This window comes from Kogia breviceps, chromosome 11 (genome assembly GCF_026419965.1).
Source record: "Kogia breviceps isolate mKogBre1 chromosome 11, mKogBre1 haplotype 1, whole genome shotgun sequence".
Classification (NCBI taxonomy): domain Eukaryota; kingdom Metazoa; phylum Chordata; class Mammalia; order Artiodactyla; family Physeteridae; genus Kogia; species Kogia breviceps.
In genome coordinates this window covers 78198921-78226350 of record NC_081320.1, presented here as the reverse complement: position 1 = coordinate 78226350, position 27430 = coordinate 78198921, and the positions used below count along the sequence as shown (strand labels likewise).

The following is a 27430-nucleotide window of genomic DNA, read 5'->3' as shown; positions in this document are numbered from 1 at the left end:
ACGGGAAGTGTTCAAGAATATACAAACATACAGAACAGTATAATGAAATTATAGGTACTAATAAGCCAACTTTCAACAAACCCTGAATCATGGACAACCTTGCTTCATCGTCATCAAATTCCTTCCCTTCTATATTATTTTGAAGCAAATCTCAGACAGTTAAGTATCAGGTTTTTTAATTCTAACATAATCACAGCATTGTCACACCTTAAAAATCTTATCACTGGGACTTCCCTTGGTGGCTCAGTGGTTAAGAATCCTCCTGCCAGTGCAGGGACGTGGGTTCGAGTCCTGGTCCAGGAAGATCCCACATGCCGCAGAGCAATTGGGCCCATGCGCCACAACTACTGAAGCCCATGCTCCACAACAAGAGAAGCCACTGCAGTGAGAAGCCCGCACACCGCAACGAAGCATGGCCCCCGCTCGCTGCAGCTAGAGAAAGCCCACGCACAGCAACGAAGACCCAACGCAGCCAAAAATAAATAAATAAAAAGTCTTATCACTAACTTAAGCAGATTTGTCTTGAATATCACTCTCAGACACTAGCTCACTAGAAGGAGACAAGCAGGTGGGAGTCTCAGGTGCAGTGAGTATAGGAAAACTGGTAACTCAAAAACCATGGGCCTGTATTCCTCAAGGGCAGTTTAAGGAAGGGCTAAATGATGTACTTAAGGTCCATCTAGTAAGGCATATGTAGATAAAAGACTATTTGAGGGTTTCCCTGGTGGCACAGTGGTGGGGAGTCCACCCGCTGATGCAGGGGGCGCAGGTTCATGCCCCGGTCCGGGAGGGTCCCGCGTGCCACAGAGTGGCTGGACCCGTGGGCCGTGGCTGCTGGGCCTGCGTGTCCGGAGCCTGTGCTCCGTGGCGGGAGAGGCCACCGCAGTGAGAGGCCCGCGTACCGCAAAAAAAAAAAAAAAAAAAAAAATATTTGAGTATTTGATTTTGGCTAAGTTGTCAATTCGTTTATTGTTTTTTGCCACACAGCACTGCATGTGGGATCTTAGTTCCCTGACCAAGAATTGAACCTGCACCGCCCCCTACAGTGGAAGTGCAGAGTCTTAGCCACTGGACTACCAGTGAAGTCCCTAAATTGTCATTCTTACTTAGTTCATGAAGAGCTTCATTTCCATCCTTTTCCAGATGATTTTCAGATAAATCAAGAATGCTCAGTTTGGCCAAGTTGTGAAGATTCTGAGCTGCAAAAAAAATTTGTTTAATCCAAAACAACAAGACTTTCAGTGAACTATAAATGCATTTTTAAAAATCCTTAGAAGAATTCTGAGTCCTTGTTTTCTTTGTTGATAGTATACAAACCATTATTTGACTTGATTAATTTATTTATTTCAAAAAGTATCTGGATAGGTTTAACCCCCAATTGCCACCACTATGACTGGTGCACAGATATTTCCTTGTTCTAAGTTCTGACTAAAAAAATTGAATTCACAAAAAGCCTAAAGCATCTGGGAATATAGTTTTTATGTCACTTTAGTAAAGTTACTCCATTTCTCTAAGCCTCAGTGTCTTCACCTTTAGAATAAGGAAGGTGAACTAAATAAACTGTGAGGGTGCTTACAATTCTAAAATGCCCTATCATGAAGGAGAAACAAACAAAAACCAGATGAGATGAGCTGTTCTTTGTGTACTCAGTTTAGATGATTTTGTTAATGTCATAGTGGTGATACTAATAATAAAAACTTAGAAATTAAAAAAAGACATGAGAAAAATAGAAAACAAATAGCAAAATGACTGATGGAAATCTAGTCCTATAAATAATTACATTAAATGTAAATGGATTAAATACTCCAGTTAAAGAGATTAATAAGACTAGATTTTTCTTTTTTAAAGCAAGACCCAACTCCATCTACAAGACATGTATTTTAATGACAAAGACACAAATATACTGAGGTTAAAATTTGGAAAACTATATTACATGTAAACATTAATCATAAAATGCCATCACTCTAGCTGATCACTGCTTAATTCTTTTCATTTCAGATATTTATCATGGTTGTTTAATCTAGTTGAAGTTTTTCCTATCAAGACTAATGAGAAAAATCTCCTTAAAAAAAATTAGTCAGTTATTTAATGAGTATATACTCTTGTTATAATATTAGCTATTATTATTTTTAAACAATCATATGACCCCTTTTCTTAGAATAAAGCATCTTCTGGGATTTGGTTTAAAGTAAAAAACCTGCAGAACTCCTCTTAAAAAGGGTACAGCTGCTATTTTCACTTCTAAACCTTTCTCTCCGCAGGGCAAGTAGAGAAGTAAAGGAATATGCTCATCATTCTCATGCTTTCTGTTGTTTATCTGGCCTTTTCTAATCCTGGGTTTCTCTAGCTTTTGGTTTATGTTGGCATATAAATAGTTTCCTTAGGAAACTTTACAGACTCCTAGCTGTTGTGTATTCTGTTTTTAAAAGGGCTAGACCATCTTTTTTACCAAAATCTAAATTAAAAGAAAATCTGACTTGAACATATCTAGTTTATCCAGAAATATGCAAAGGTTTCTCCATACTTGGAATATGCACACTTTAAGAACTCAAAAGACTCAACTTGGGCTTCCCTGGTGGCGCAGTGGTTGAGAGTCTGCTTGCTGATGCAGGGGACACAGGTTCATGCCCTGGTCCAGGAAGATCCCACATGCCGTGGAGCGGCTGGGCCCATGAGCCATGGCCGCTGAGCCTGTGCGTCCAGAGCCTGTGCTCCGCAACGCGAGAGGCCACAACAGTGAGAGGCCCGCATACCACAAAAAAAAAAAAAAAAGACTCAACTCATATTGATGCACATTAACTCCATCTTAACAGGGCCATGGGTAAGCATTGGAAAGCCTGAAAACATTTAAGGAAATCCTTCTCTCTCTGCTTCTCAATCACTTATTTATCCATTCATCCAAATGTTTATTAAGCAGTTATTATATAACAGAATATGTGCCAAGCTTCAAGCACCTATTTCTTATTTTCTCCTCTTTACCTTTTCTTAAAATGACAACATCTTCAATTATCCTGAAATTCTCTCCTATTATTCATTCATAATAAATTTTCATTCCAGTTATGAAGAAAGAAGGTCATTAAAAACAAGTTAGATATTACCTAGAAGTCTTTATTATCTTTTCCAGTTTCCCTGAAAATTAAATTTCCATTTGAGAGACTTAGCATGCCTTAGTATGAAAATACCATGTTTTCTTACACTGTTTTCATAATGCAGGCAGCAGTTACCTAGGGTTTTCACAGCATTTCCTGACAGGCAGCAGGAGACTAATTGGATTTCATTAAGGTCACAGGGTTCAGCTGACAGAGACTTGACTATGTAATCCATTCCCTCCCCTATATCAGACAAGTGGGTCAAACGAAGTAAACACATCTTTTTCAGATTTGTCAGACCTTCAGCTGCAAAAAAAAAAAAAAAAAGAAAAAGAAAGGAAAGGAAATGCATTAAGACACCAAGTACATAAGAGCATCCTTGCCTTGTATAGACACAGCCAGTGTCAAAGAGTCTTAGCTGTTCTTATTATCAAACTTGTATTAGTAAATATATTAGAGAAAACAAAAATCTGACCTAGTTTTATAGCATCTTCCTCATTCATCTTAATATTATCCAGTATGAGCTTCATAAGGTTCTTCAAATTACCTAAGCTGTCCGTCAGACCACCTGCCAAAGAAAAGGGATTGGACTGTGTTCAGCTGTCATTTACTATCTTTCTATTACCAATCAAAAGATTTTAGTTGTCACTATGGGCAAGAAATGCTCATGAAATTGACATGAAAATATATTTTTTTGGTGAGAGATGGGGATCTTCCTTAGCTAAAAGCATGTTTTCAAAATATAATGGAATTACAATGGAAAACAATAACAGAAAGATAACTACGAAATCTTCAAACAGTTGGAAATTAAACAGTGTACTTCTAAACAAGCATGGATCAAACAGGAAGTCTCAAGGAAAATTAGGCAATATTTTGAAAAATACAGAAATAAAAATATATCAAAATCTCCAGTTAACAGTTGCTTAAAGGGAGGTTTAGAGCATTGAATGCTTATATTAGAAATAAGGAAAGTTTTCAAATCAACAACCTAAGCTTACTACTTCAGAAACTAGAGAGAGAAGAGCAAAATAAACCCAATGCAAGATGAAGCAATAAAATAATAAAGATAAGGGCAGAAATCAATAACAAATCACAAACAGAAACAATAGGGAAAAATCAATGGAAATTAAAAGCTATATCTTTGAAAAGATCAATAAAATTGATAAATTTCTAGCAAGACTGACAAAGAAAAAAGGAGGAATAACAAATTACCAATATCAGAAATGAAAGGGAAGATATCATTACAGAAATCACAGATGTTAAAAGGATAGAGAATAATATGAACAAATCTACATGCATAAATTTGACAACATAGACAAAATTGCACAATTTCTTGAAAGGCACAAACTAGTAAAACTTACCCAACGGTACATAAGTAATCTGAATAGTCCTGTATAACTAAGGAAATTGAATTTGTAGTTTAAAATTTTCCAAAAAAGAAAGCTGCAGGCACAGATAATTTAACTTGCAAATTCTACCAAACTTTCAAAGAAGAAATAACACCAATTCTACACAATCATTTCCAGGAAACAGAAATACAGACAACACTTCCCAAATCATTTTATGACACTACCATTAACCAATCTGAAACCCAGGCTAAGGGAATAAAACAAAAGAAAACTTCAAACCGATATCACTTATGAAATCCTCAACAAAATATTACCAAGGAGTCCAGCTATATATAAAAAGAATATTATACTACCACCAAGTAGGCTTCATACAGGGAATGCAGGACTGTTTTGATATTTGGAAATCAATCCATGTACTTCACTATATTAACAGTCTACTGAAGAAAAACTACATGATCATATAAATTGATACAGCAAAGATAGTTGATACAATCCAATAACAATTCATGATAAAAATCCTCAGCAACCTAGGAATAGAAGGAAACTTCCCCAACCTGATAAAAGTCACCTTCAAAAACACTACAGTTAGCATCACATTTCATGGTGAAAGTCTGAATGCTTAACTCCCTAGGATCAGGAACAAGGGAGGATGTTCACTTTCACCTCTCCTATTCAACACTATACTGCAAGTCATAATCAGTGCAGTAAGGCAAGAAAATGAAATAAAAGGAATACAGGGACTTCCCTGGTGGCGCAGTGGTTAAGAATCTGCCTGCCAATGCAGGGGACATGGGTTTGATCCCTGGTCTGGGAAGATCCCACATGCTGCAGAGCAACTAAGCCTGTGCACCGCAACTACTGAGCCTGCGCTCTAGAGCCTGCCTGCACACCTAGAACCTGTGCTCTGCAACAAGAGAAGCCATCGCAATGAGAAGCCTGCATACTGCAACCAACAGTAGCCCCTGCTCGCCGCAACTAGAGAAAGCCTGCATGCAGCAACGAAGACCCAATGCAGCCAAAGATAACTAAATAAATTTATTTTTAAAAATGAATAAATAAAAGGAATACAAAATTGGAAAGGAAGAAATGAAAATCTTTTTGGAAGGGACATGAAATAAGTTTATCAAAGGTATAGAGTACAAGATCAGCACACAAAAATCAACTGTATTTCTGTAGTAGCAATAAATAATTGGTAACCAGATTTTTTAAAATTACCATTTACAATAGCTCCAAAAGAATGAAAAAGGTATAAATCTAAAAAACATATACACAATCAACATGATGAAAAGTACAAAATGGTGAAAAAAGAAACCAAGGAAAATCTAAACAAATGGAAAGAGAAACCATGGTCATAGATTCAACATAATATCAATGTCAATTCTCCCTAAATTGTTCTATAGATTTAATGTAATTCCAACCAAGATCCCAAGAAGAGTTTTTTATGATATAAACAATGTGATTCTTGGGAATTTCCTGGCAGTCCAATGGTTAGGACTCTGTGATTTCACTGCTAAGGGCTCAGGTTCAATCCCTGGTTGGGGAACTAAGATCCCACAGGCCATGCAATGCAGCCAAAAAAAATGTGATTCTAAAATTTATATGGAAGGACAAAGCAACTAGAATATTTTAAAATTATTTTGAAAAAGAGGAAGAAACTTGGAGAAATAACACTACCCAATTTTATGACTTACTATAAAGTAAAAGTTACTAAGACAATGTAGTATTGGCAAGGGATAGACAAGGGTATTGGTAAATGAAAGATCAATGGAAAATAGTATCCAGAAATACACCCATACAACTATAGCCAAAAAATTTGGGCAAAGATATAAAGGCTATTCAAACATGAAAGAATAGTCATTTCAATAAACAGAACAACTGGATATCCGTAGGGAAGAAAAATGAACCTTGATCTAAACTTCACACCTTACACAAATGTTAACTCAAAATGGATCATCGATCTAAATGTAAAACATAAAACTTTAAAAGAAAATATAGGAAAAAATCATCATGACCTGGGGTTATGCAAAGAGTTCTTAGACATGACACCAAAAGCATGATTCATAAAGAAAAAAAAATGGACAGCAACAAAATGTAAAACTTTTGTTCTATGAAAGACACTGTTAAAGAATGAAAAGACTAGCTACAGTTTGGGAGAAAATATTTTCAAATCACTTATCTCACAAAGGACTTGTATCATGAATATATTTTAAAAAACACTTAAAACTCAACATTAAGAAAACATAGTGACCCAATTAAAAATGGGTAGGGACTTCCCTGGTGGTCCAGTGGGTAAGACTCCGTGCTCCCAATGCAGGGGGCCCAGTTTCGATCCCTGGTCAGGGAACTAGTTCCTGCATGCATGCTACAACTAAGAGTCCACAAGCCACAACTAAGAAGTCTGCATGCTGCAACTAAGAGCCCGCATGCCACAACTAAATATCCCACATGCCACAACGAAGATCCTACGTGCTGCAACTAAGACCCGGAGCAGCCAAAATAAAAATATAAATAAATACTTTTAAAAATATGGGTAAAAACTTGAAGAGACATTTCACTAAGTTGCAAACAAGCACGTGAAGAATTTTCAACTTTTATTAGCCAACTCTGATGATCTAACACTATACACAGAGTTCCAGTTGCTCCACATCCTCATCAGCACTTGGTATTGTCTGTTTTTTTTTTCTTATTGTAAAATGACAAAAAGAGAAAAACAGAAATAATACTAAATGCTAGTGAGAATGCAGAGAACCTAAAATTCTCATGTATTGCTACTGAAAATGTAAAATGTACAAAGTGGAAAATAGCTTGGAAGTTTCCTAAAAAGTTAAACAAGCACTTGTCATATGGCTCAGCAACGCTAATTCTACATATTTACCCAAGTGAATTGAAAAGTTATTTTCACATAAAAAACTTCCAGGGCTTCCCTGGTGGCGCAGTGGTTGAGAGTCTGCCTGCCGATGCAGGGGACACGGGTTCGTGCCCTGGTCCGGGAAGATCCCACATGCCGCGGAGTGGCTGGGTCCGTGAGCCATGGCCGCTGAGCCTGCGCGTCCGGAGCCTGTGCTCCGCAACGTGAGAGGCCACAGCAGTGAGAGGCTGGCGTACCGCAAAAAAAAAAAAAAAAAAAAAAACTTCCATAAGAATGTTTATAGTAGTTCTATCTATAATTGCCCAAACTGGAAATAACCGACATGTCTTTCAGTAGTGACTAGATTCTACCTATAAGAAAAAATAAGTGCTGATTGCAAACTCAAATGTCAAAGAGGGCCAGGGAGATGATGTTATTACAAGAAGTAGCACAGGTGGGCTTTGTGCCCAACTGGAGATTATGTGTCTTTCCAAAGAGTGTAGGAGCAGATCATGAAGCTCTAGCCAGTTGTTACCAAGTGCAGTTGTCAAATCTATAATTTTCAAGAGGAATGAGAAACCTGTATTTTCACATATTTCCCAATTTCAAAATGGTGGCAACTCCTTTAGGGAGAAGAGTCATAGCTAGGGGAGAGAGAACGGAAGGAGACTTTTAATCATAGATTGTTTTATAATTTGGACCATGTAAATATATTACTCACAAAATAAATTTAAAATATTAAGAACAAAATATTGGCAAACATTAAAAAGAAAATTTTTAATTATATGTAGGTCAAATTCAGCATATAAGTGACCAGTTTGCAATATCAGCACAAATGAATGGCCATCAAGAGAAGATGGTAAGCCTCCTAACACAGAAGGTAGTCTAATAAAGTCTGAGTAACTATCCAGAATCTTATAGAAGGCCTTCCTGCATTAAGTAGGAGTTTGCAAAGCTTATCTGTACAAAAGATTCTAGATTCTTAAAATGATAGAAAATGTCCTCTACAGGTGACAAGTGAGGCAGAGCCGAATGGGAAACCACTTGTGGATGAAAACGAATCTCAGATTACAGTCATGTAGAACAAGGCTCCTGCCGGCCCATAGCTTCACAGAACTCAGCAGCCCCTGCTGTGGGAAACAGGACTGATCTACACAGGTGTGGCTAGACTACACAGGTAAGGGAGACACTCATCTTCAGTGTTATTGTGAATCTGGGGAAAACTCCCCTTTACCCAGAAAGATTGACCCCACACGTATGTGTCTGAAGTCTGGAATTTCTTCATGTTCAACAAAAACTGTTCCCAAAATCTTCCTTCAAAATGAATGATACTTGGGATGGGGCTGGGGCTGGATGTGCTGCAATTTCCTAGATGAGAATCTAGTGACACAGTTAGCCACCAGCTTCTGCAGGTGATTAGTTTATGGTTGGATTTCCTCCCAGACTTCAAAGATGGAGGGGTGCTACTTGGCAGGAAAGCAGTGAATGTTGGGTTAAGACAGAGATGCTGACAAGAGGGAGGGTTCACAGAAGACAGGCTTAACCACACACAGACAAACAGACAAACACACACTACCATATATATACTACATAGCTATTCAGTCAGACTACAGAACTTCAGCTCTGGGAATCCTTCCTAGGGCCTCCCAATCTGACAGCCTTCCCCCGACACGGAAGCCTCTCCCAAGCCCTTCCACTTCCCTTCCAAGTCTGACACTAGTAGAAACTATTAGAAATTTTCAAGCAAAACAAACAATATCTAATATTTCCACGGTAACTAGCCAGCTTAAACTGCTGATGTTTACAATACCTGGTAGCTGTTGAGTCTGTAGGTCGTGAATACTTAAGGTGTGCAGGTTTGTCACAGATGTGATATGCCGCTCGTCTTCTAAGGTGAGGGGACTGGCTTCCACTATGATGGAGTGAATGTTCTTACAGGTGCTGAGGACCGAACTGAGGCTTCCAGCCACGCCGGCACATCTCTTAATGTACAACCTGAGGCTTGTAGCAGAGCTGAATATTTTCCCCAGGTATTTGATATCTTGCTTATTCAACTTGCAGAAATCCCGGAGTGTGACCTCCAGTGTCTTGAATTCCTGCTTCCAGTTGAAGAACAAAGACACAGCCCTGCTGGGAATGTAGGTTCCTGAGGACTCTTGCATGTGGATCCTGCTTGCGTCTTCTGCGGTCTCATCCTTCGAAGCCACAGCTCCCCCATACAGGTCTAGTTTAACGAAGTCCAGAGCACTTGCACAATTAGGCAAGTTTTCAAAGAAGTCAAATAAGTAATCAGGGATGTTCTCTGAGTTGATATGGAGGCTTTTACCATGAAAGAAAGCTTCAAATTCTTCTCTCAGGTTTGATGTGGATATACTCTCACAGAATAAATTGATGCCACACTCTGTAAAGGAGTTGATGTTTATGGCTTTCAGAATTTCTTGCACAGTGGTGCTTTTCACATTTTGCATAGACTCCTGCCTCCAGAGAGGCCTCTTGGTGACGAGAAGCCCACCGAGGCTGCCATGTTGATACACTGATGCCAGGTGTTTCAGAACAGTCCGGGTGGCTTCGGCAGATGACCCACACGTATACAGGAGCAGGTTGCTGTACTTGGTTGTAATGTCTGAAATGGAAACCATTTTCTGCAAGTGACCGTTCCCCTTGGTCACCTCTGCTGGCTCTTCAGACGTCAATAAACTGCTGAGTCTGCGTCCTGCTGTGTACTCCTGGAATGATTTATGAAAGAATTTATACTTCGGCTTGAACCGTTGAGCTGTGTATTTACAGAGGAGTCCCGTTGTCAGCAGGACATCCTCGTTCACACTGGACAAGTCGTCCGGTTCAAAATCAAACCTGTGGGAGAACACGCCCTCCAGAGCTAGGTCTCCACAGTGGTCCAGGCTCCGAATGACTTCACTTGGAGCCACCCCTTTACGTTTGTGCTTGTTTTTATTTATTAGCAGATCGTAGAAGGCACAGAACAGTGTGGTTTGTGTGTTAGAGTGGAACTCACTTTTCCCCATCTGGATTGCACAAGTGATAACCACAAAGAGAGGGGTCTTCATCAGATTCCTCAAGCACTTGGATTTCTGAATTTGGAGCAACAAGCCTTCAGCGAGCTCCTTTATCAGCACTTCCCGGATGAGAGCCTGGGCACTGTCCTCGGTCATGTCCCCCACCTCGGCAATCAGCGCACCAAACTGCCTGACGTACCTCAGGCACTCCGTGGTGGTGGTAACGATGACCATATTCTTGAAGCGGTGGTTTTCCTTTATTAGGGCTTCGATTTCTGGGCAGTTCTGGGCCTTGAATTCATTGTAGCCATCAAGGAGAAAAAGAACCCTCTGCCGTAGCTTCAGTAGCATGGCCATGAAAGTCTGCTTCCTGATTGTGTCAGGTATATCCAAGAGTTGGTCACACAGGGTTTCGAAGAGTCCACCCTGGGCCCTGCTCAGACGGAGAAATAAAACGAATTTGAACTTGGTTAGAGCCTGGCACTCTCCAGAGGCCCAGAGCATGGCGATTCGCTGCAGCAGAGTGGACTTCCCTTTGCCCGATTCCCCTTCGATGATGCAGGGGCTCTGAAGAGTGTCCAGCAGGCCACCCAGGGTCAGCTGCTCCAGACGGTGATGGTGTTGGTCCTTCCTCCATAGAACCGGTTCTGTGAAGGTGCGTTTCAAATTAAAAATAATGTCAATATCTTCACCCAGTGGATAGTAGTTCAGAAAAGATGGGGTATGGTATAAGTCCTTTAAATCCTGAGCCAAACCATCTAAGTCTTCTTCTGACATCTGATGAAAAAGACCTGTTAGAAAAGAGGTGAAGTTGAAGAGGATCCAATTCTGCGTCTCCCCAGAACCTAGAGTTCAGGAGGAGGAAGGAGGAGTGAGGCTGAGCATCTTCCCTTGGTGACTTTAATTTCCTTCCCCAGTTCTGAGCTGGCAGAAAGGGTTCCAAATATTTACTTCTGCTTTTCCCTGTTACCCTTTACTCTCCTTGCCCTTTTGCCTCCTGTTTCTTCCTTTCCATCACCAAATTTTGTAGCAGCTGATTGGAAAGGAGAGGAGCTGGTGTTTGGGTTAAGGAAAGTGCATGAGAATAGTGGGGATATGGTTGAGAATGATGGTCAGGGGTAACTTTCAGCAAATCAAGCCTTAACCGTGATTAAAATCTGTCAGGAAATAATTGACTAATTTAAGGAAAGAGAAACTAAATATTTCATGAAAAGCAGAATCATGCTTCTTTAGTCAGTCAGGCTCTCTTTACCATGGTGCTTGGATTACAGAGTAGGTAGTCTGGGGGCCACTTGTCCACAGACGGTCCTCATCAGACTAAGGAATGTTGAAAACTACTACTGCACCACTGCGTTGACTTCTTAAGTGCCTTCATTGTCCAGTTTGATTCTGAGGTCAGACTACGCTAAATCATTTATTCCCTTACCCTGGAGTTACTTATTTGGCTCCACCATCAAGTGACCTAGTAGGAGTTTTTTGTTTTGTTTTGTTTTCCTGAGAGTGTCTGAGCTTTTCCTCAACATAACCTAAGCCCAATGCCCAGTGATATGAGAGCATTGGAGGGAGGAGAGCAGAGGCTCCGTCACGTGGATTATGGAACTTCTTCATGATTTATTCTATTTGTAGAACAGCTAAAAGCAAACTAATACTTACTAAGTCCATGCAGGTCCTGAAACAGAGGATAGTTCCACTTTTCAAGGGATTTAAGAAAGAGGTTACAGGCTTCTGAACCCTTCTTCAAGATCATGTGAATGATCCCTCTTGCGGCATCCTGCTCGACCTTCTCGTAGAAAATGATGTTTACTTCTTCGTAATTCAGAACATTCCATGCAAATAGCTCATCCAAAATTTGCTTTATAACAGTCACTCCCATCCTTTGAATGAGAATCTGACTGTTCTCCTTTATGAAATTCACTGAGGGGATGGGGGAGAAATATACATATTTATTCATTTATACAAAATGTGCATATCCGCATTATGTTGCCAGGGCATTAGGTTCATGCTTTTTTTTTTTTTTTTTTTCCCCTTTGGACCTATCTTGAGTTATGGAGATGCCAAATGCTTGAACTCCAGGCCCTCAAGAAAAGCTCTGTAAAGACCCTCATTCCTAACCCCAGAGTCCTTGGTGAGTAAGACATATTTTCTTTGATAACAAAGTAAAGTGAGCAATCTTGTCCTTGATATAAAAGCGTCCCCACTAAGGTAATAGGGGTAAGACGATGCACTTTCAAATAGGGAGGCTGGCGTACGAACTGCCATTTGCTACCATCTGTGTAACCTTGGCAAGTTGCTAAACCTCTTTGAGCCTATTTCAATGCTGTGCTGCTAAATGTTGAACACACTGCCTCTCTGGGGGTAAAGGCCTGAATTCATAGCACGTACCAATCTGCATGTTATAAATATTCCCACTGAGGCCAAATTCAAGCTAACAATGTATGTCAACTGGCTAACAAAAATCATAAAAATTCAACAGTGAGTTCTCACAAAACAGTAAGAACCAGCTGTAGTACACCACTGGTTCCTTGTCTGTACAATGGAGTTGAGAATAGTATTTTACGTATGAAGTTGTAATGAGAACTCATGTATAGTATTTCATACAAAGTAATAGCTCAATAAATGTTAGCTACTATTTTTAGCCATTATTCTGCTGTCAACACTCAAAGGAGTAGCACATTTTATCTCCCATAGAATTTGGTATTTTCTGAAGAGTATCACTGCAAAATAGTCGTCTGTATTCAGTTTGAGCTCTCTCAACTCTCACAGTGAGGTTCCCTGAAGAAGCTGTCTCGTTTCTGTGTCTGCCTTGCCAAGATCTAACTCTCCCAGGCAGTCCATGCCAGCTCGGAGAAGTGCCTCCCTGTTATTGTACCCTCAGACACTGTCTGCACTACTTTTCCACTTGGGCTGCTCCTGGTTTTCAAATCTTTCTTGACTCATCCAAGTGGATATCTCCCCCCGAAGACCCTGAGGCATCTCTGGTCTGAATTACACCATCAGGCACTCAGACCCCCAGGATCCTACCCCAGGTCCCCTTTCTCTCCATCCCATGCAGATCTCTACTGCTAACCTCAGCTGGAATGTTACCACATCCCTGTTTACATGGCTGGTCAGCGAGTCTCTCTCTCCCTCTGGGGTCTCATCTGTTTTCTTGGCTTCTACATCCTCCCTATGGAGACAACCTCTAAGTCTGATTCTAGTCACTTAGAAAGGCCTAGAGAGCACCACAAGATCACAGGACTAGCCTTTTGGAGGTGACATTTCTTCAGCTGTAAAATTAAGATATTGATACTTTAACTCTTTAAAAGGCTCATGAAAAAGACTGAATAAAGTCACATAAGGCACAGACATTAAAATATTTAAAAATTTTTGAAAAGTGCGCTGCTACGTAACTGTAAGATGTTCTTATTACTAGCCATGGTATCTCCCTGTGTGTGGACTACCATACTCCTCTCTTATCAAGTAGTTAAGTGCAAACCATGCTGCTTATTCATTCATTCAGTATTCATTCTTAGCAGAATATCTCTGTTTAGACTAGTGCTGTACAGTAGAATTTTCTAAGATGATAAACATGTTCTATATTTGCTCTGTCTAGTAGTGGAGTCATTAGTCACATGTGGCTATTGAGCACTTGAAATGTGGCTAACGTGACTGTGTGACTGAATTTTAAATTTTATTTAGTTTTTGTTTATTTAAATTCGCATTAAATAGACACATATAGCTACTTACTAGTAACTACATTGGACAGCATAGTCTACACCCAGTCATCAAAGTGGAAAGGGTTACATTTTGGTCGCCACTTAGACCTACTCCATGTTTCTTCACAATGATCTTGACAGATCTCTCTGCTGTCTGACCAGGAGGGTAAGCCCGAGTAGGTGATGGCAAGAGACCAATATTTTTTTCTTTTCAACCATAAAAACCAGAGAGTTTAATGAAAAGCAAGCTTGTATAAAAGAGCATACATGTTCAATAGGCAAAAAATTAGACATATCATTGAAGAAATTAGGGGCAACAAATTGCACTAAGGAGAAAAATGCTTTCAGGTGATACAGGAAATATAAATGTACTTTTGATTCTTGAATAAAATCCTAATGTATTACAATATTCTCAGCGTATAAGAAAATTCCAACAGGAGATGATTTTTAGTGGAACAGAGCTGAACTTTACTTCTTCCAAAGGGACTCAGATTTGAATTGCTGACTTGATAAAAAGATAGATCATGTAATATTCTTCCTGAGTGCATCTTCAGGACTGACAAAGAGATAGGAAAGAATAGTGTCTTTATTCAATTACTGTTACAAATAGGAGATGTGTTCTGGAAACACCCACAGAAATAAAAACACAACATAATGAGATGTCATTTTGCACCTACCAATTATTTATATTTTATTTGTGTTATCATTTTTCACATAAATATTGTTTATTGTCTATTTTACCATTACTCCACCTTCTCCCTCTACCCTCCATTCCTGAATTACACTTGCAAATATACACCATATTGTAAGCACTGTGAGAACAAAAAGCATGCTTTGTTTTGATATTATACCCTCAGGGCCTAGAACTGTGGTTAATTAATTAACATTTGTTGAATAAATGAATTTGGTACAGATTAAAATGAAAAACCTCACTAGGATGAAAAAGTTGTGAGAAAGCATTTACCATTAGAACTATTGGATAGTGCTGCAATGAACATTGGGGTGATGTATGTATACGTATAACTGATTTACCTTGCCGTACAGCAGAAACCAACACAACATTGCAAATCAACTACGCTCCAATAAAAATTTTTTTAAAATAAAGTGTTTGGAATAGTAAAAAACAACAAACAAACAAAAAACCTATTGGATAGTTTGGTCTTATATTCTTAGTCATCTAGGATCATATTCTTGCAAGAGTTAAACATGCAACCTAGACCTTGAACATGGTACCTTTTATTTAATGTTCCTTAAGCAAATCAGTATCCCCCAAATTTGTATATTATTTCAGATTTTTCTGAGGTTTTAGGACAATGTATGTGTTTTATCTCACATAAGTCCCAAATTATTTAGAACGGAGTACTAATAAAAAAACCTTTCAAAGTGTGTGGCAATGTATCAGGAAACAGGCAATTCCCAGAAGCCATCTTTCAAACCCAGGATCTAGCCTCCCATGATGTCAGGGGACCAATATTTTGTTTTGTTTTGTTTTGTTTTGTTTTGGTGGTACGCGGGCCTCTCACTGCTGTGGCCTCTCCCGTTGCGGAGCACAGGCTCCGGACGCGCAGGCTCAGCGGCCATGGCTCACGGGCCCAGCTGCTCCACGGCATGTGGGATCTTCCCGGACCGGGGCACGAACCTGTGTCCCCTGCATTCGCAGGCAGATTCTCAACCACTGCGCCACCAGGGAAGCCCAGGGGACCAATATTTTAAAACGATCACTCTCTGTGAAAGTCCTAGCTTATCTGTGGTCTTGCCATTTAACACGGGCCACCATGTTTATAACTGAATTCTCAGAACCACAGAAAAATATTTGATGGGCATTCCATATATCAATATAACTGATCAGAGGAAGGCATGAATTGATTTTCTGCTCAATATCACCCATATTTGGAAACACAGTCTACAATCACGCAGATCTGATTTCTAGTATACTTACTTGTTCTGAAATGAATTAAAGCTTTCTAGCTTTCTATATCTCAACAGACAATATTACTTCCAAATGGAGAAGTCAAAGATGACTCCAATACTGTCCTCTTCTTTCTGTAAAACGGTTCCTCATTCTGTACAACTAACAAAACAGAAACAGAAACTATCAGACAGCAACCATTGTCACTTTCATATTTATTCTTATTTTTCCCACACCAAAAAGGACGCACTATACATAATGGTTGACATGTTTTTTTTTTCATTTAGTATATTTTTGAGACCTTTCTATACAGTTAAGTAGTAAACTGCCTCATTTTAAAAATTAATTTCATTGACGTAAAATTTACATGCAATAAAATACAAGGAGCTTTGACAAATGTACACACCCAAGTCAGTAATACCCCAGTCAAGATTTAGAATATTCCCATCACTGCAGAAAGTTCCCTTGTGCCCCTTTATAATTCATTCCTCCTAGTCCCCATCAAAGTAACCACTGATCGGATTTCTTTTAACTATAAATTACTTTTGCCTGTTCTAGAAATTCACGTAAATGGACAAATGTAGGGGGTACTCTTGTGTCTGGCTCCTTTCACTTAGTATCATGCTGTTGAGATTCTCCTTGCTGTTTGCAGGAATTGGTAGTTCAGTCGTTTTTAATGGCTGAGCAGTATTCCAATGTAGGAATAGGTCAATTTACCTATTAATTCTCCTGTTGATGGACATTTGGTTTGTGTCCAGTTTTTGGCTATCATGAATGGAGCTTCTATCAACATTCCTTTGTGGACGTACGTTTTCATTTCTGTTGGGTGAAAATCGAGAAGTGGAATTTCTAGGTCATATGGTGAGTGTATGTTAATTTTATAGACAGTGGCAAACTGTTTTTCAAAGTGGTCATACCATTTTACATGCTTACCAGCAGATAAAATCAACAGTTCCAGTGGTTCCAAATCCTCAGCAGCACTTGGCATTATCCATCTTTTTAATTTTAGCCATTCTAATGAATGGGTAGTGTTAACTCATTTTGTAATATTAATTTTCATTTCTTGATGACTAATGATGTTGAGCATCTTTTCATGTACTTTATTGTTCATTCATAAACCTTTTGTGAAGTATCGGTACAAATCTTTTGCCCATTTTACAAATTGTGTTGTCTTTATTATTGACTTTCAAGAGTTCTTCATAGATTCTGAGTGCAAGTTTTTTGTCAAATACATGTATTATAAATATTTTTTACTCACCTGTGGTTGTTTTGATTGTGCCTGGGATTTAATTTATAGAGATAACTGAGTGACAAAATGAAGAGGTCAATGACAATGAAAAATGCTTTATTACCTATGATTCGCAAGAGGAGGGCCTGCTGTGTCATGCAGGACCACACGGGCCTCATGGGGAAGTACCAGAGGTGATCAGGAGGCACAAGGAGCAAAGGAGAAAGTTCAGCCCAGAGCCTTTGTGTAACAGTGTAACAGCGTAACAGTTTTCACAGGAAGAAACAGGTGATGCAGGGTAGGCAAGTTGAGCAAGTTTAGGATTGGATAGTTTGAATAATTTCAGTAGACTCTGGGCTGTAAGGGTGGCCTGGCAGTGATTTAGGGCAGGGGAAATTTTGGCTTGATGTGTGAGAGTTTGATAAAGTTGGTGGTTGAAGATATGGTCTTTGGATTCATTTGTTTGCATATGAAAGGCAAGTTTTTTGCTATCCCTAGGAATTAGCTAGCCCTGGTATGGGCAGTCTCTTTTGGCCAGCAAAGCCCCCAAGATATCAAAGCATCATAAAATATAGAAAATTTAAAAACATGATTAATACGATGGTTTGCCTTTTGTTCTTTGTGTCTTTTGAAAAGCAAAACATTTTTATTGTTATGAAGCTCAACTTATTGTTTCTTCTTTGCGTCATGCTATTTGTGTCCTATTGACAAAATCATTGTTACCCTGAGTCACAAAGATTTTCACCTAAGTTTTCTTTTAGAGGTTTTATAGTTTTAGCTTTTACATTTAGGTCATTGATCCTTTTTTTTTTTTTTTTGTGGTGCGTGGGCCTCTCACTGTTGTGGCCTCTCCCGTTGCGGAGCACAGGCTCCGGACGTGCAGGCTCAGCAGCCATGGCTCACGGGCCCAGCCCCTCCGTGGCATGTGGGATCTTCCCTGACTGAGGCACGATCCCGCGTTCCCTGCATTGGCAGGCGGACTCTCAACCACTGCGCCACCAGGGAAGCCCCCATTGATCCATTTGGAGATAATGTTTTGTTTATGATGTGAGATAAGGAGTTGAGGTTCACTTTTTTTCCATAGGGATGTACAATTTTTCCATCATGATTGGTTGAAAAGAATATCTTTTACCCACTGAACTTGTGAACATATTTCTGGACTCTATTCTGTTCCACTGATTTATGCCTGTCCTTATGCCAATATCACACTGTCTTGATTACCGTATCCTTATAATAAGCCTTGAAATTGGGTAGTGTAAATCCTTCAGTTTTGTTCTCTTTGAGAATTGTTTGCATTCCCATATAAATTTTATTTTATTTTTATTTAACTTAATTTAATTTTATTTATTTTTGGCCACACCACATGGCTTGTGGGATTTTAGTTCCCTGACCAGGGATTGAACCCAGGCCCTCAGCAGTGAAAGCACAGAGTTCTAACCACTGGACCGCCAGGAAATTCCCTTAATTTAATTAAATTAATTAATTAATTAGCATGATGTATTAGGACAGTTTATTACACAGCAAAAGCAACCGGGACAATGAGCAACAGGAAATGGTGGCAAACATTAATATTGATGCAGCTTCTAAATCATATAAGCCCTAGAATCGAACCTCCTGCTTTCCGAGGTATGAATGCCACGGAGTGTCACAGTTCAACCCTTCTGCCTACATTTAGAGTTCTCTCTCCTCAGAGCCTGGTGTATTTCAATTCTCTGCTAGGTTTCCTGTCTAACTTCTAGATCAAGAAAGTTTGAATAAACTTTAAACACTTAAAATTATTTCCTGGAAGTTCACCAAACTGAACATGTGAATCCTCCCCAGTCTGCACAATTGAAAACAAGTTATATAATTTCTGTTTCTCAGGGCAGTAGGGCTGTGCAAGACACAGAACACTGGGACTGCTGCCTGTCCTGTGGAATAACATTTTATTTATTTTTAAAATATTTTCATTTTATTGGAGTATAGTTGATTTACAATGTTGTGTTAGTTTCAGGTGTACAGATAAGTGATTTAGTTATACATGTACATATATTCATTCTTTTTTAGATTCTTTTCTCTTATAGCTTATCACAGAATACTGAGTGGAGTTCCCTGTGCTATACAGTGGGTCCTTGTTGGTTATCTAGTGTGTGTGTACATCCCATGCTCCTGGTTTATCCTTCCCCTACAACTTTTCCCCTTTGGTAACCATAAGTTTGTTTCTGATATCTGTAAGTCAGTTTCTGTCTTGTAAATAAGTTCACCTGTATCTTTTTTTAAAAATTAGAGAATGGACATGTGGACACGGTGGGGAAAGGGGAAGCTTGGACCAATTGGGAGATTAGGATTGACATATATACACTACCATGTATAAAATAGATAGCTAGCGGGAACATTCTATAAAGCACAGGAAGCTCAACTCGGTGCTCTGTGACTTCCTAGATGGGTGGGATGGGGGTGGGGAGGGAGGTCCACGAGGGAGGGTATAGGTATACATATAGCTGATTCACTTCCTTGTACAGCAGAAACTAACACAACACTGTAAAGCAATTATACTCCAATAAAAAAAATTAGATTCCACATATGAGTGATATCATACAATGTTTGTCTTTCTCTGTCTGACTTACTTCATTTAGTATGATAATCTCTAGATCCATCCATGTTGCTGTAAATGGCATTATTTCATTCTTTTTTATGGTGGGGTAATATTCCATTGTATATATGTACCACATCTTCTTTATCCATTCCTCTGTCGATGGACATTTACATATAAATTTTAAAATTAGTTTATTAATTTCTGTTTTTAAAAGATTTTTTTGACTTCTGGTTTCTGGCCGGGCACGTAAGGAAGTCATTACTCCATCCTAATGTCAAGTTAAAAGCTGAATAAACTGAACAGGAACAACTCTTCTTAGATCTATCAGAGAATTGAGGTCACAGGGCAAACTGCTACCACAAAATTGAAGACACAGTCAGGCAGACACAGAATTGCAAACTTACTGGAGCAGAAACCCATGAGGAGCAGACACTCATGAGCAGAAACCTCAGAGGATCTCGTAACCAGGTAGGAAACCCTAGACAGTATGAATTTCTAGAGGATCAGTGTGGACAAGTCTGTGAGTTAAAAACTCCAAGAGGTTCCAGTCTTAGCAAAGTCCCCATACTTTTGTGAGTTTTACATCCAGGAGCCCTACCAGGTTCTAATAGTGTAGATCAGAGAAAAAATCTCTTGCTTCCAGCAAAGGGAGGGGAAGAGTAGCCATTTTGAATTATGCCCAGAGCATTCTATTCTTCCTAAAAAGTCCTGCCCTCAACACCAATTATTTTACCAGAGCCTCACCTACTGAGATATTAACAGAGCTTAGCTGACCTGGGGGAAGGGAAATACCCAGCTCCAGCCTCCTCTAGGAGGAGGCATATTTTATTTATTTATTTTACTACAGAGACATTTAAGAGCCATTACAATCAATTCCAAAGAAACAAAAGCATGGACACTATTTCAAGTTCTGGAACATAATGTGAAATAGAATATTTATGAATTTCTGCTAAACCTACCATCATGTTTAAGACTTTCAGTAAGTTTTTTTTTCTGTTGCTTCATGTGAAAAAAACTTTTTTTAACATCTTTATTGGAGTATAATTGCTTTACAATGGTGTGTTAGTTTCTGCTTTATAACAAAGTGAATCAGTTATACATATATATATGTTCCCATATCTCTTCTCTCTTGCGTCTCCCTCCCTCACACCCTATCCCACCCCTCTAGGTCGTCACAAAGCACGGAGCTGATCTCCCTGTGCTATGCGGCTGCTTCCCACTAGCTCTCTATTTTACGTTTGGTAGTGTGTATATGTCCATGCCACTCTCTCACTTTGTCACAGCTTACCCTTCCCCCTCCCCATATCCTCAAGTCCATTCTCTAGTAGGTCTGTGTCTTTATTCCCGACTTACTCCTAGGTTCTTCATGACCTTTTTTTTTTTCTTAGAGTCCATATATATGTGTTAGCATACGGTATTTGTTTTTCTCTTTCTGACTTACTTCACTCTGTATGACAGGCTCTAGGTCCATCCACCTCACTACAAATAACTCAATTTCGTTTCTTTTTATGGCTGAGTAATATTCCATTGTATATATGTGCTACATCTTCTTTATCCATTCATCTGTTGATGGACACATGAATAATAAAATCCCTTCTCAGGCCTTATCTTCTGTACCTTTGTCAATGACTTTAGCAAACTGATCATTTTGTGTATTTGTGTTCAGTGGAGTCTTGCCAGAACTGTTTAGTATATCTTTGATCATAGTTGAATGAAGAACACTTTTTAAAAATTTTAATTCCAAAAAGCTTTTTCAACCTAAGTGAAAAAGAAAGTGAAAAAATCTTTTTGAAATTAAAATTTTTAAAAAGTGTTCTTCATTCAACTATGATCAAAGATATATTGGGCTTCCCTGGTGGCGCAGTGGTTGAGAGTCCGCCTGCCGATGCAGGGGACATGGGTTCGTGCCCCGGTCCGGGAGGATCCCACATGCCGCAGAGCAGCTGGGCCCGTGAGCCATGGCCGCTGAGCCTGCGCGTCCGGAGCCTGTGCTCCGCAACGGGAGAGGCCACAACAGTGAGAGGCTCACGTACCACAAAAAAAAAAAAAAAAAAAAAAGATATATTAACAGTTCTGGCAAGACTCCATTGAACACAAATACACAAAATGATCAATTTGCTAAAGTCATTGACGAAGGTACAGAAGGTCAGGCTTGAGAAGGGATTTTATTATTCATTACTATCCTGGACTGATACGTCGATATAGGTTTTTCCTTTTCTTGTACCTCAATATTTACTCTAGTTTGTTTGTATGTTTTTACTGCCATGATTACATACACAAAATTCAATAAAAGAAAACTGTCACTACTAAAACAACAACAGGATTAAAAAATGGGCAAAGAACTTGAATAGACATTTCTCCAAAGAAGACATACACAAATGGCCAAAAAGCATATGAAAAGATGCTCAAAATCACTAGGGAAATGCAAATCAAAACCACAATGAGATACCACTTGAACCTATTAGAATGGCTACTATTAAAAACAAAAACAAAAACAGAAAATAACAAATGTTGTTAAGGATATGGAGAAATTGGAACCCTTGTGCACTTTGGTAGGAACGTAAAATGGTGCAGCTGTTATGGAAAACAGTATGGTGGTTCTTCAGAAAATTAAAAATAGAATCACTATATGATCTAGCAATTCCATTGGGTATATACCCAAAAAAAATGAAAGCAAGGTCTCATTGTAAGTTGTACACCCATATTCATAGCAATATTATATTATGATAGCCAAGAGATAGAAGCAAACCATGTGTCAATTGATGGATGAATGGATAAACAAAATGTGGTATAAACACAAAATGGAATATTATTGAGCCTTATAATGGAAGGAAATCCTCCAGCAATCCCACTCCTGGGCATATATCCAGAGAAAATGCTAATGTGAAAAGATACATGCACCCCAGTGTTCATAGCAGCACTATTTACAATAGCCAAGACATGGAAGTGGACTAAATGTACATTGACAGATGAATGGATAAAGAAGATGTGGTGCATATATAAAAAGGAATATTACTCAGACATAAAAAAGAATGAAATAATGCCATTTGCAGCAACATGGATGGACCTAAAGATTATCCTTTTGCAAGGAAAGGAAGGCAATCCTGTTACAAGCGGCAGTATGGATGAAACTTGAGGACATGATGCTAAGTGAAATAAACTAGTCATAAAAAGATGAAAACTCTATGTTTTAACTTATATGAAATATCTAGAGTAGCCAAATTCATATAAACAGAAAGTAGAATGGTAGTTGCCAGGGGCTGTGGGGAGGGAAAAATGGGGAATTGTTGCTTTACAGATACAGTTTCAATTTTGCAATACGCAAAAGTTCTGGAGATTGTACAACAGTGTGAATACACATAACTGCTACTGAACTGTACACTTAAAAATGATTAAGATGGGGGAGTTTCCTGGCGGTCCAGTGGTTAAGACTCCACGCTTCCACAGCAGAGGGCATGGGTTTAGGGAACTAAGATCCTGCAAGCCGTGTGGCAGAGCCAAAAAAATAAACAAATAAGTAAAATAAAATCCAATGTCTAATTTTTAAAAAATGGTTAAGATGGTAAATTTCATGTTACATGTGTTTTACCACATTAAATTAATTGTTACTGAGTTTCCTTTTTTGCCATTACTATCATTAATCTTGTGTGACTATTATTGAAAATTAAATAATATGAAGGAGGGAGGTATACAAAATGATTTGTTTAAATGTCAAATATGCTAGGTACACCCAGCTAAGATATAAATAGTCATGCTATTAGGGCCAAACTTTTCATCACTGGACAAATAAATGAGATTAAAATGGAACTTAGATGGCTAATGGGTGGGGCACCAAAGAACTGGGCCCCAGTGTCTCTGTGTGAGGAGCCAAAAAATCTGAGGCTTTCGGAGATGAGAGAAGCAAGAAAAGCTGTCAAAGGAAGAAAAAGTTTCTTTGAGGGCAGTTTTTCAAACTAGTGAACTCATTAGCAGGTCATGATATCAACTGAAGTGTGTTACAATTAGAATAATTTTAAAAATGAAATAGAATTAAAACTATCAGAATGTACTGTATTTTTTTTTCAGGAAAGTTTCATTTCAGTTATTTGTATATCCTGGCACTGGGTAGTGATGTCTTACTTCTTACTGTCAGTTGAAGTTGTAAAAGTTTGAAAGTCAGTGTTGTAGGGGGGATTCCATGGAGGGATTTAATTCTGCCTGTAAGAGGTGACTTTTGAATTGTTCTTAAAGGAAACCAAAGTTCAGCAGGCAGTAAAGGGGAAAAGGCTATTTCTTGGTAGAGGAAGCAGCATAGGGAAGGAGCCATGGGGGAAAGAGCCTGAAAACAAGGATTGAGACAACTCATGAGCGTGAGCAAGGACCTATTTTCACGCCAGGACTGAGTTCAAATTCCAGCTCTAACCCTGACAGGTTGGGAGTCCTCAGTCAAGGTATAGTGACCCGCACACAGAAAGGATAGCAGCTACTATGGTTTCTTCCCTCCCTTCCTAGACACCTCCCAGAAAAAAGGGGTGAGTCTCGGAGGAATCAGTCCTCCACTGACTAGGTTAGAGTTTAAATGAGAACAGAAAAAAGAGGAAGAAGATAGAGGAAGGGGCCAAGAAGTTTTTGGGGCCTCTCACTGTTGTGGCCTCTCCCGATGCGGAGCACAGGTTCCGGACGCGCAGGCTCAGCGGCCGTGGCTCACGCGCCCAGCCGCTCCGCGGCATGTGGGATCTTCCCGGACCGGGGCACGAACCCGTGTCCCCTGCATCGGCAGGCGGACTCTCAACCACTGTGCCACCAGGGAAGCCCCCAAGAAGTTTTTTATATTCACATGTAAAGAGAATAAACTAGTCCCAGAGTTAGCCATCCAGTCACTTCGTCCACTAAAATGATTAAAACTTATGGGGCTCATCAGCCAGGAATCTCAGCTGATTCTGAAGATGCTAAAAATTCATATTCAGTTTGGATACTGTATAGTCTTCCTACCCACAGAGAAGTCTCTGACTAGATCAGGAAACCTACTCAGAGATAGTCAACTAGTTATTTGTTGCTCTCAAGAAGAAAATCTGCCTGTAATCCGAAGCTCGGGTCGTCTATTCTGTTACCCACTGGCATAAAGAATAAGGCTCTGACCAGTTTGCTCCCCTGGACCCTGGCTATTGCTCTGAACACCCCCCAGGTCCCACCCTTAAGCAAGATGTCCAGAGAATAACTGAATTGCATGGAAGAAGTCCTTTTCCTATATGTGTGCTTTGGGAAATAATATTTAGAACTAATTCTAAAAAATGGATATTTTCTTCAGAATGGTTACATGAGTTCCTTAGAGAACTGAATTTACTCAGGACCCATAAACCCACGTCTATGGAGCCATTCCTATAACTTATGGATGAAATGAGAGAAAAGTTATATATAATGGCAAGCAGAGAGGCAGCACACAGAAGTGGAAAATGTCTGTGAGCTTTGGCATTGCAGTCCTGAATTCAAATCCTCACTGTGCAGCTTATTAGATGGGTACCTTTACCTTTCTGAGTCTTGATTTCTTTATCTGAAACACTGACATGGATAATACCCACCTCCTCGGACTGTTATGAAGATTAAACAGGAGAGCAGTTGGGATAGCACGGTCAGTGGGTGTTATCTGTCTCCCTTTCTAGTAAAAAGGCTCTAGTCTAGAATGCTCTTAGATCTCCAATAGACTCCAGCAATCTCACATATTATTGTTAATGTTATGGGCTGAATCGTGTTCCCCCGGAAATCCGTATATTGAAGCCCTAACCCCCAATAGCTCAGAATGTGACTGTACCTAAAGATGGGGGCCTTTAAAGATGTAATTCGGTTAAATGAGGCCTTTAGGATGGGCCCTAATCCAATCTGCTTGGTGTCCTTATAAGAAGAGTAGATTTGGACACACGGAGAAAGACCGCAGAGAGATGCACGCCCTGAGAAGAGATCATGGGAGGACACACGGAGCAGGCAGCCATCTTCAAGCTAAGGAGAGCAGCCTCAGGAGAAGCCAAACCCGCCAACACTCTGACCTTGGACTTCTGGCCTCCGGAACTGTGAGAAAATGACTTTCTGTTGTTTCAGCCAACCGGTCTGTGGTATTTTTTTTATGGCAGCTGAACCAGACTAACACAATTAGTATTATAGAAGGGCGCTGAACTGTTAAGAGAACAGTGACAGGAAACGAGGTTCTATCCTAATTCTGTAGACAATTAGCTGCGTGACGACCTACAGCAAGTCACTTGACTTCTCTCTACATTTTCCACCTCTCTCCTCCAGGGTTGTAAGGATTAACTGAGATAAAGTCTGTAAAGACCCTATCAACAATAGGCGTCCTGTAAGCAGCTGTTCCCTTCACTGCTCTGTCCAGATACCAGGTTTCTTGTAATTCAGGGGAGTGCATGGACTGAGCAGTGCCCCTAGGGCTTTTCAGCTCTGACTTCCTGCAACTCTAATAGCAGTCTCAGGAACAACAGTTAGGTTTCATTTCTGTAAAGCCAAAAAGTATTTTCAAAGTCCTTTCCCTCACTTTGTCTCACAGTAAACACAAATGCACCCCTCTAACTTAACATGCATTTAAACATCCATTCTGAAGAACCCGATGAAACTCCAGCAGACCAGACTCACCACCCCTAAAAGTCTCCCTGCAGGCAAGTCCAGCCAGCCATGCAAAACTGCATTCTTCAGTGTTAAGGCTTTCATACCCACCAGACACAAACTTTAAATGAATGTAAATCCAAATTTTAACATTAGGTTCCAAAACCCACTTAAAACACCACTCTCTCTCCCCACGGTACCTGGCTGAACAATCCAATTGCCCTCTTCTTGGTGGATCAAAAGACACTTTTAAAATAGTTTCTTTTCATTTGCTTTCTGTTTCACAGCAAAGGCTGGTGTTCCTATAGATCTGAAGTCTCATTCTGTGGCAGGAGATTGTAAGAAAACGGCAAACACTGACAAGTTCTTCTTCTTTTTTTTTTTTTTCAAAGCATAGTAGGAATGGTTTGGACACAGTTTGACCTGTGTCAAAAACGGAAGATGAGTGTAAGTACAAGTAGCCGGGGAAAGAAGTGAAACGAGCTTAAAGATGCAAAAGCTGGAAATTCACAACAAGAAAGGAATTACTGGGCTTCCCTGGTGGCGCAGTGGTTGAGAACCTGCCGATGCAGGGGACGCGGGTTTGTGCCCCGGTCCGGGAAGATCCCACATGCCGCGGAGCCGCTGGGCCCGTGAGCCATGGCCGCTGAGCCTGCGCGTCCGGAGCCTGTGTTTCGCAACTGGAGAGGCCACAACAGTGAGAGGCCCGCGTACCGCAAAAAAAAAAAAAAAAAAAAAAAAAAAAGAAAGAAAGGAAGGAATTACTCATTTGTTCCCTGTTTATTCACAACATATGAATCCTACTGCTGTTAGTTTACTATTCTATAGCTTAAAATGAAAATAAAGTGTTTTGAACACTTAGTGTGCGTTAATTTTTGTCATTAACTGAGAGAGAAAGAGAAAGACATGAAATGAGCTGGTTTGGTTAGTTAAAGTTTATTGCAAAGCAGCCAAAGCCATGCTTATCATCTGTACCTCGGGTCCCAGAAGACTTCTAGCAAATGCATACTCTTAGTCACCAGGGTCCTCGGCAAGGTTAGCACACAGCACATGGACCACCACTATCAGTCCACCCAACTGATAGTGCTCAGGGCATCCTCCTGACTATGAAGAGCCACAGGCTCCCACATGCACACAC

At 39.7% G+C, this 27430-nt stretch overlaps 2 protein-coding genes across 2 annotated transcripts in view; one reads left to right on the top strand and one right to left on the bottom strand.

The window, feature by feature from the left end:
• Positions 1-9690, top strand: part of SLC30A6 (solute carrier family 30 member 6) — a 60275-nt gene extending 50585 nt beyond the window's left edge. Inside the window, exons 17-18 of the transcript XR_010835588.1 lie at positions 8297-8463; positions 9348-9690. The gene's annotated coding sequence lies outside the window, so the exon portion shown is untranslated. The remainder of the gene's footprint in view (positions 1-8296; positions 8464-9347) is intronic.
• The window catches only part of NLRC4 (NLR family CARD domain containing 4), a 41884-nt gene extending 15209 nt beyond the window's left edge, over positions 1-26675 (bottom strand). Inside the window, exons 1-7 of the mRNA XM_067007852.1 lie at positions 26493-26675; positions 15935-16066; positions 11954-12214; positions 9097-11091; positions 3565-3657; positions 3225-3395; positions 1107-1199 (exon numbers count right to left, since the gene is read on the bottom strand). Of these exons, the coding sequence (XP_066863953.1) occupies positions 1107-1199; positions 3225-3395; positions 3565-3657; positions 9097-11091; positions 11954-12214; position 15935 (2614 nt within the window). The 5' untranslated portion in view covers positions 15936-16066; positions 26493-26675. The remainder of the gene's footprint in view (positions 1-1106; positions 1200-3224; positions 3396-3564; positions 3658-9096; positions 11092-11953; positions 12215-15934; positions 16067-26492) is intronic.
• Between the last annotated feature and the right edge of the window lie 755 nt (positions 26676-27430).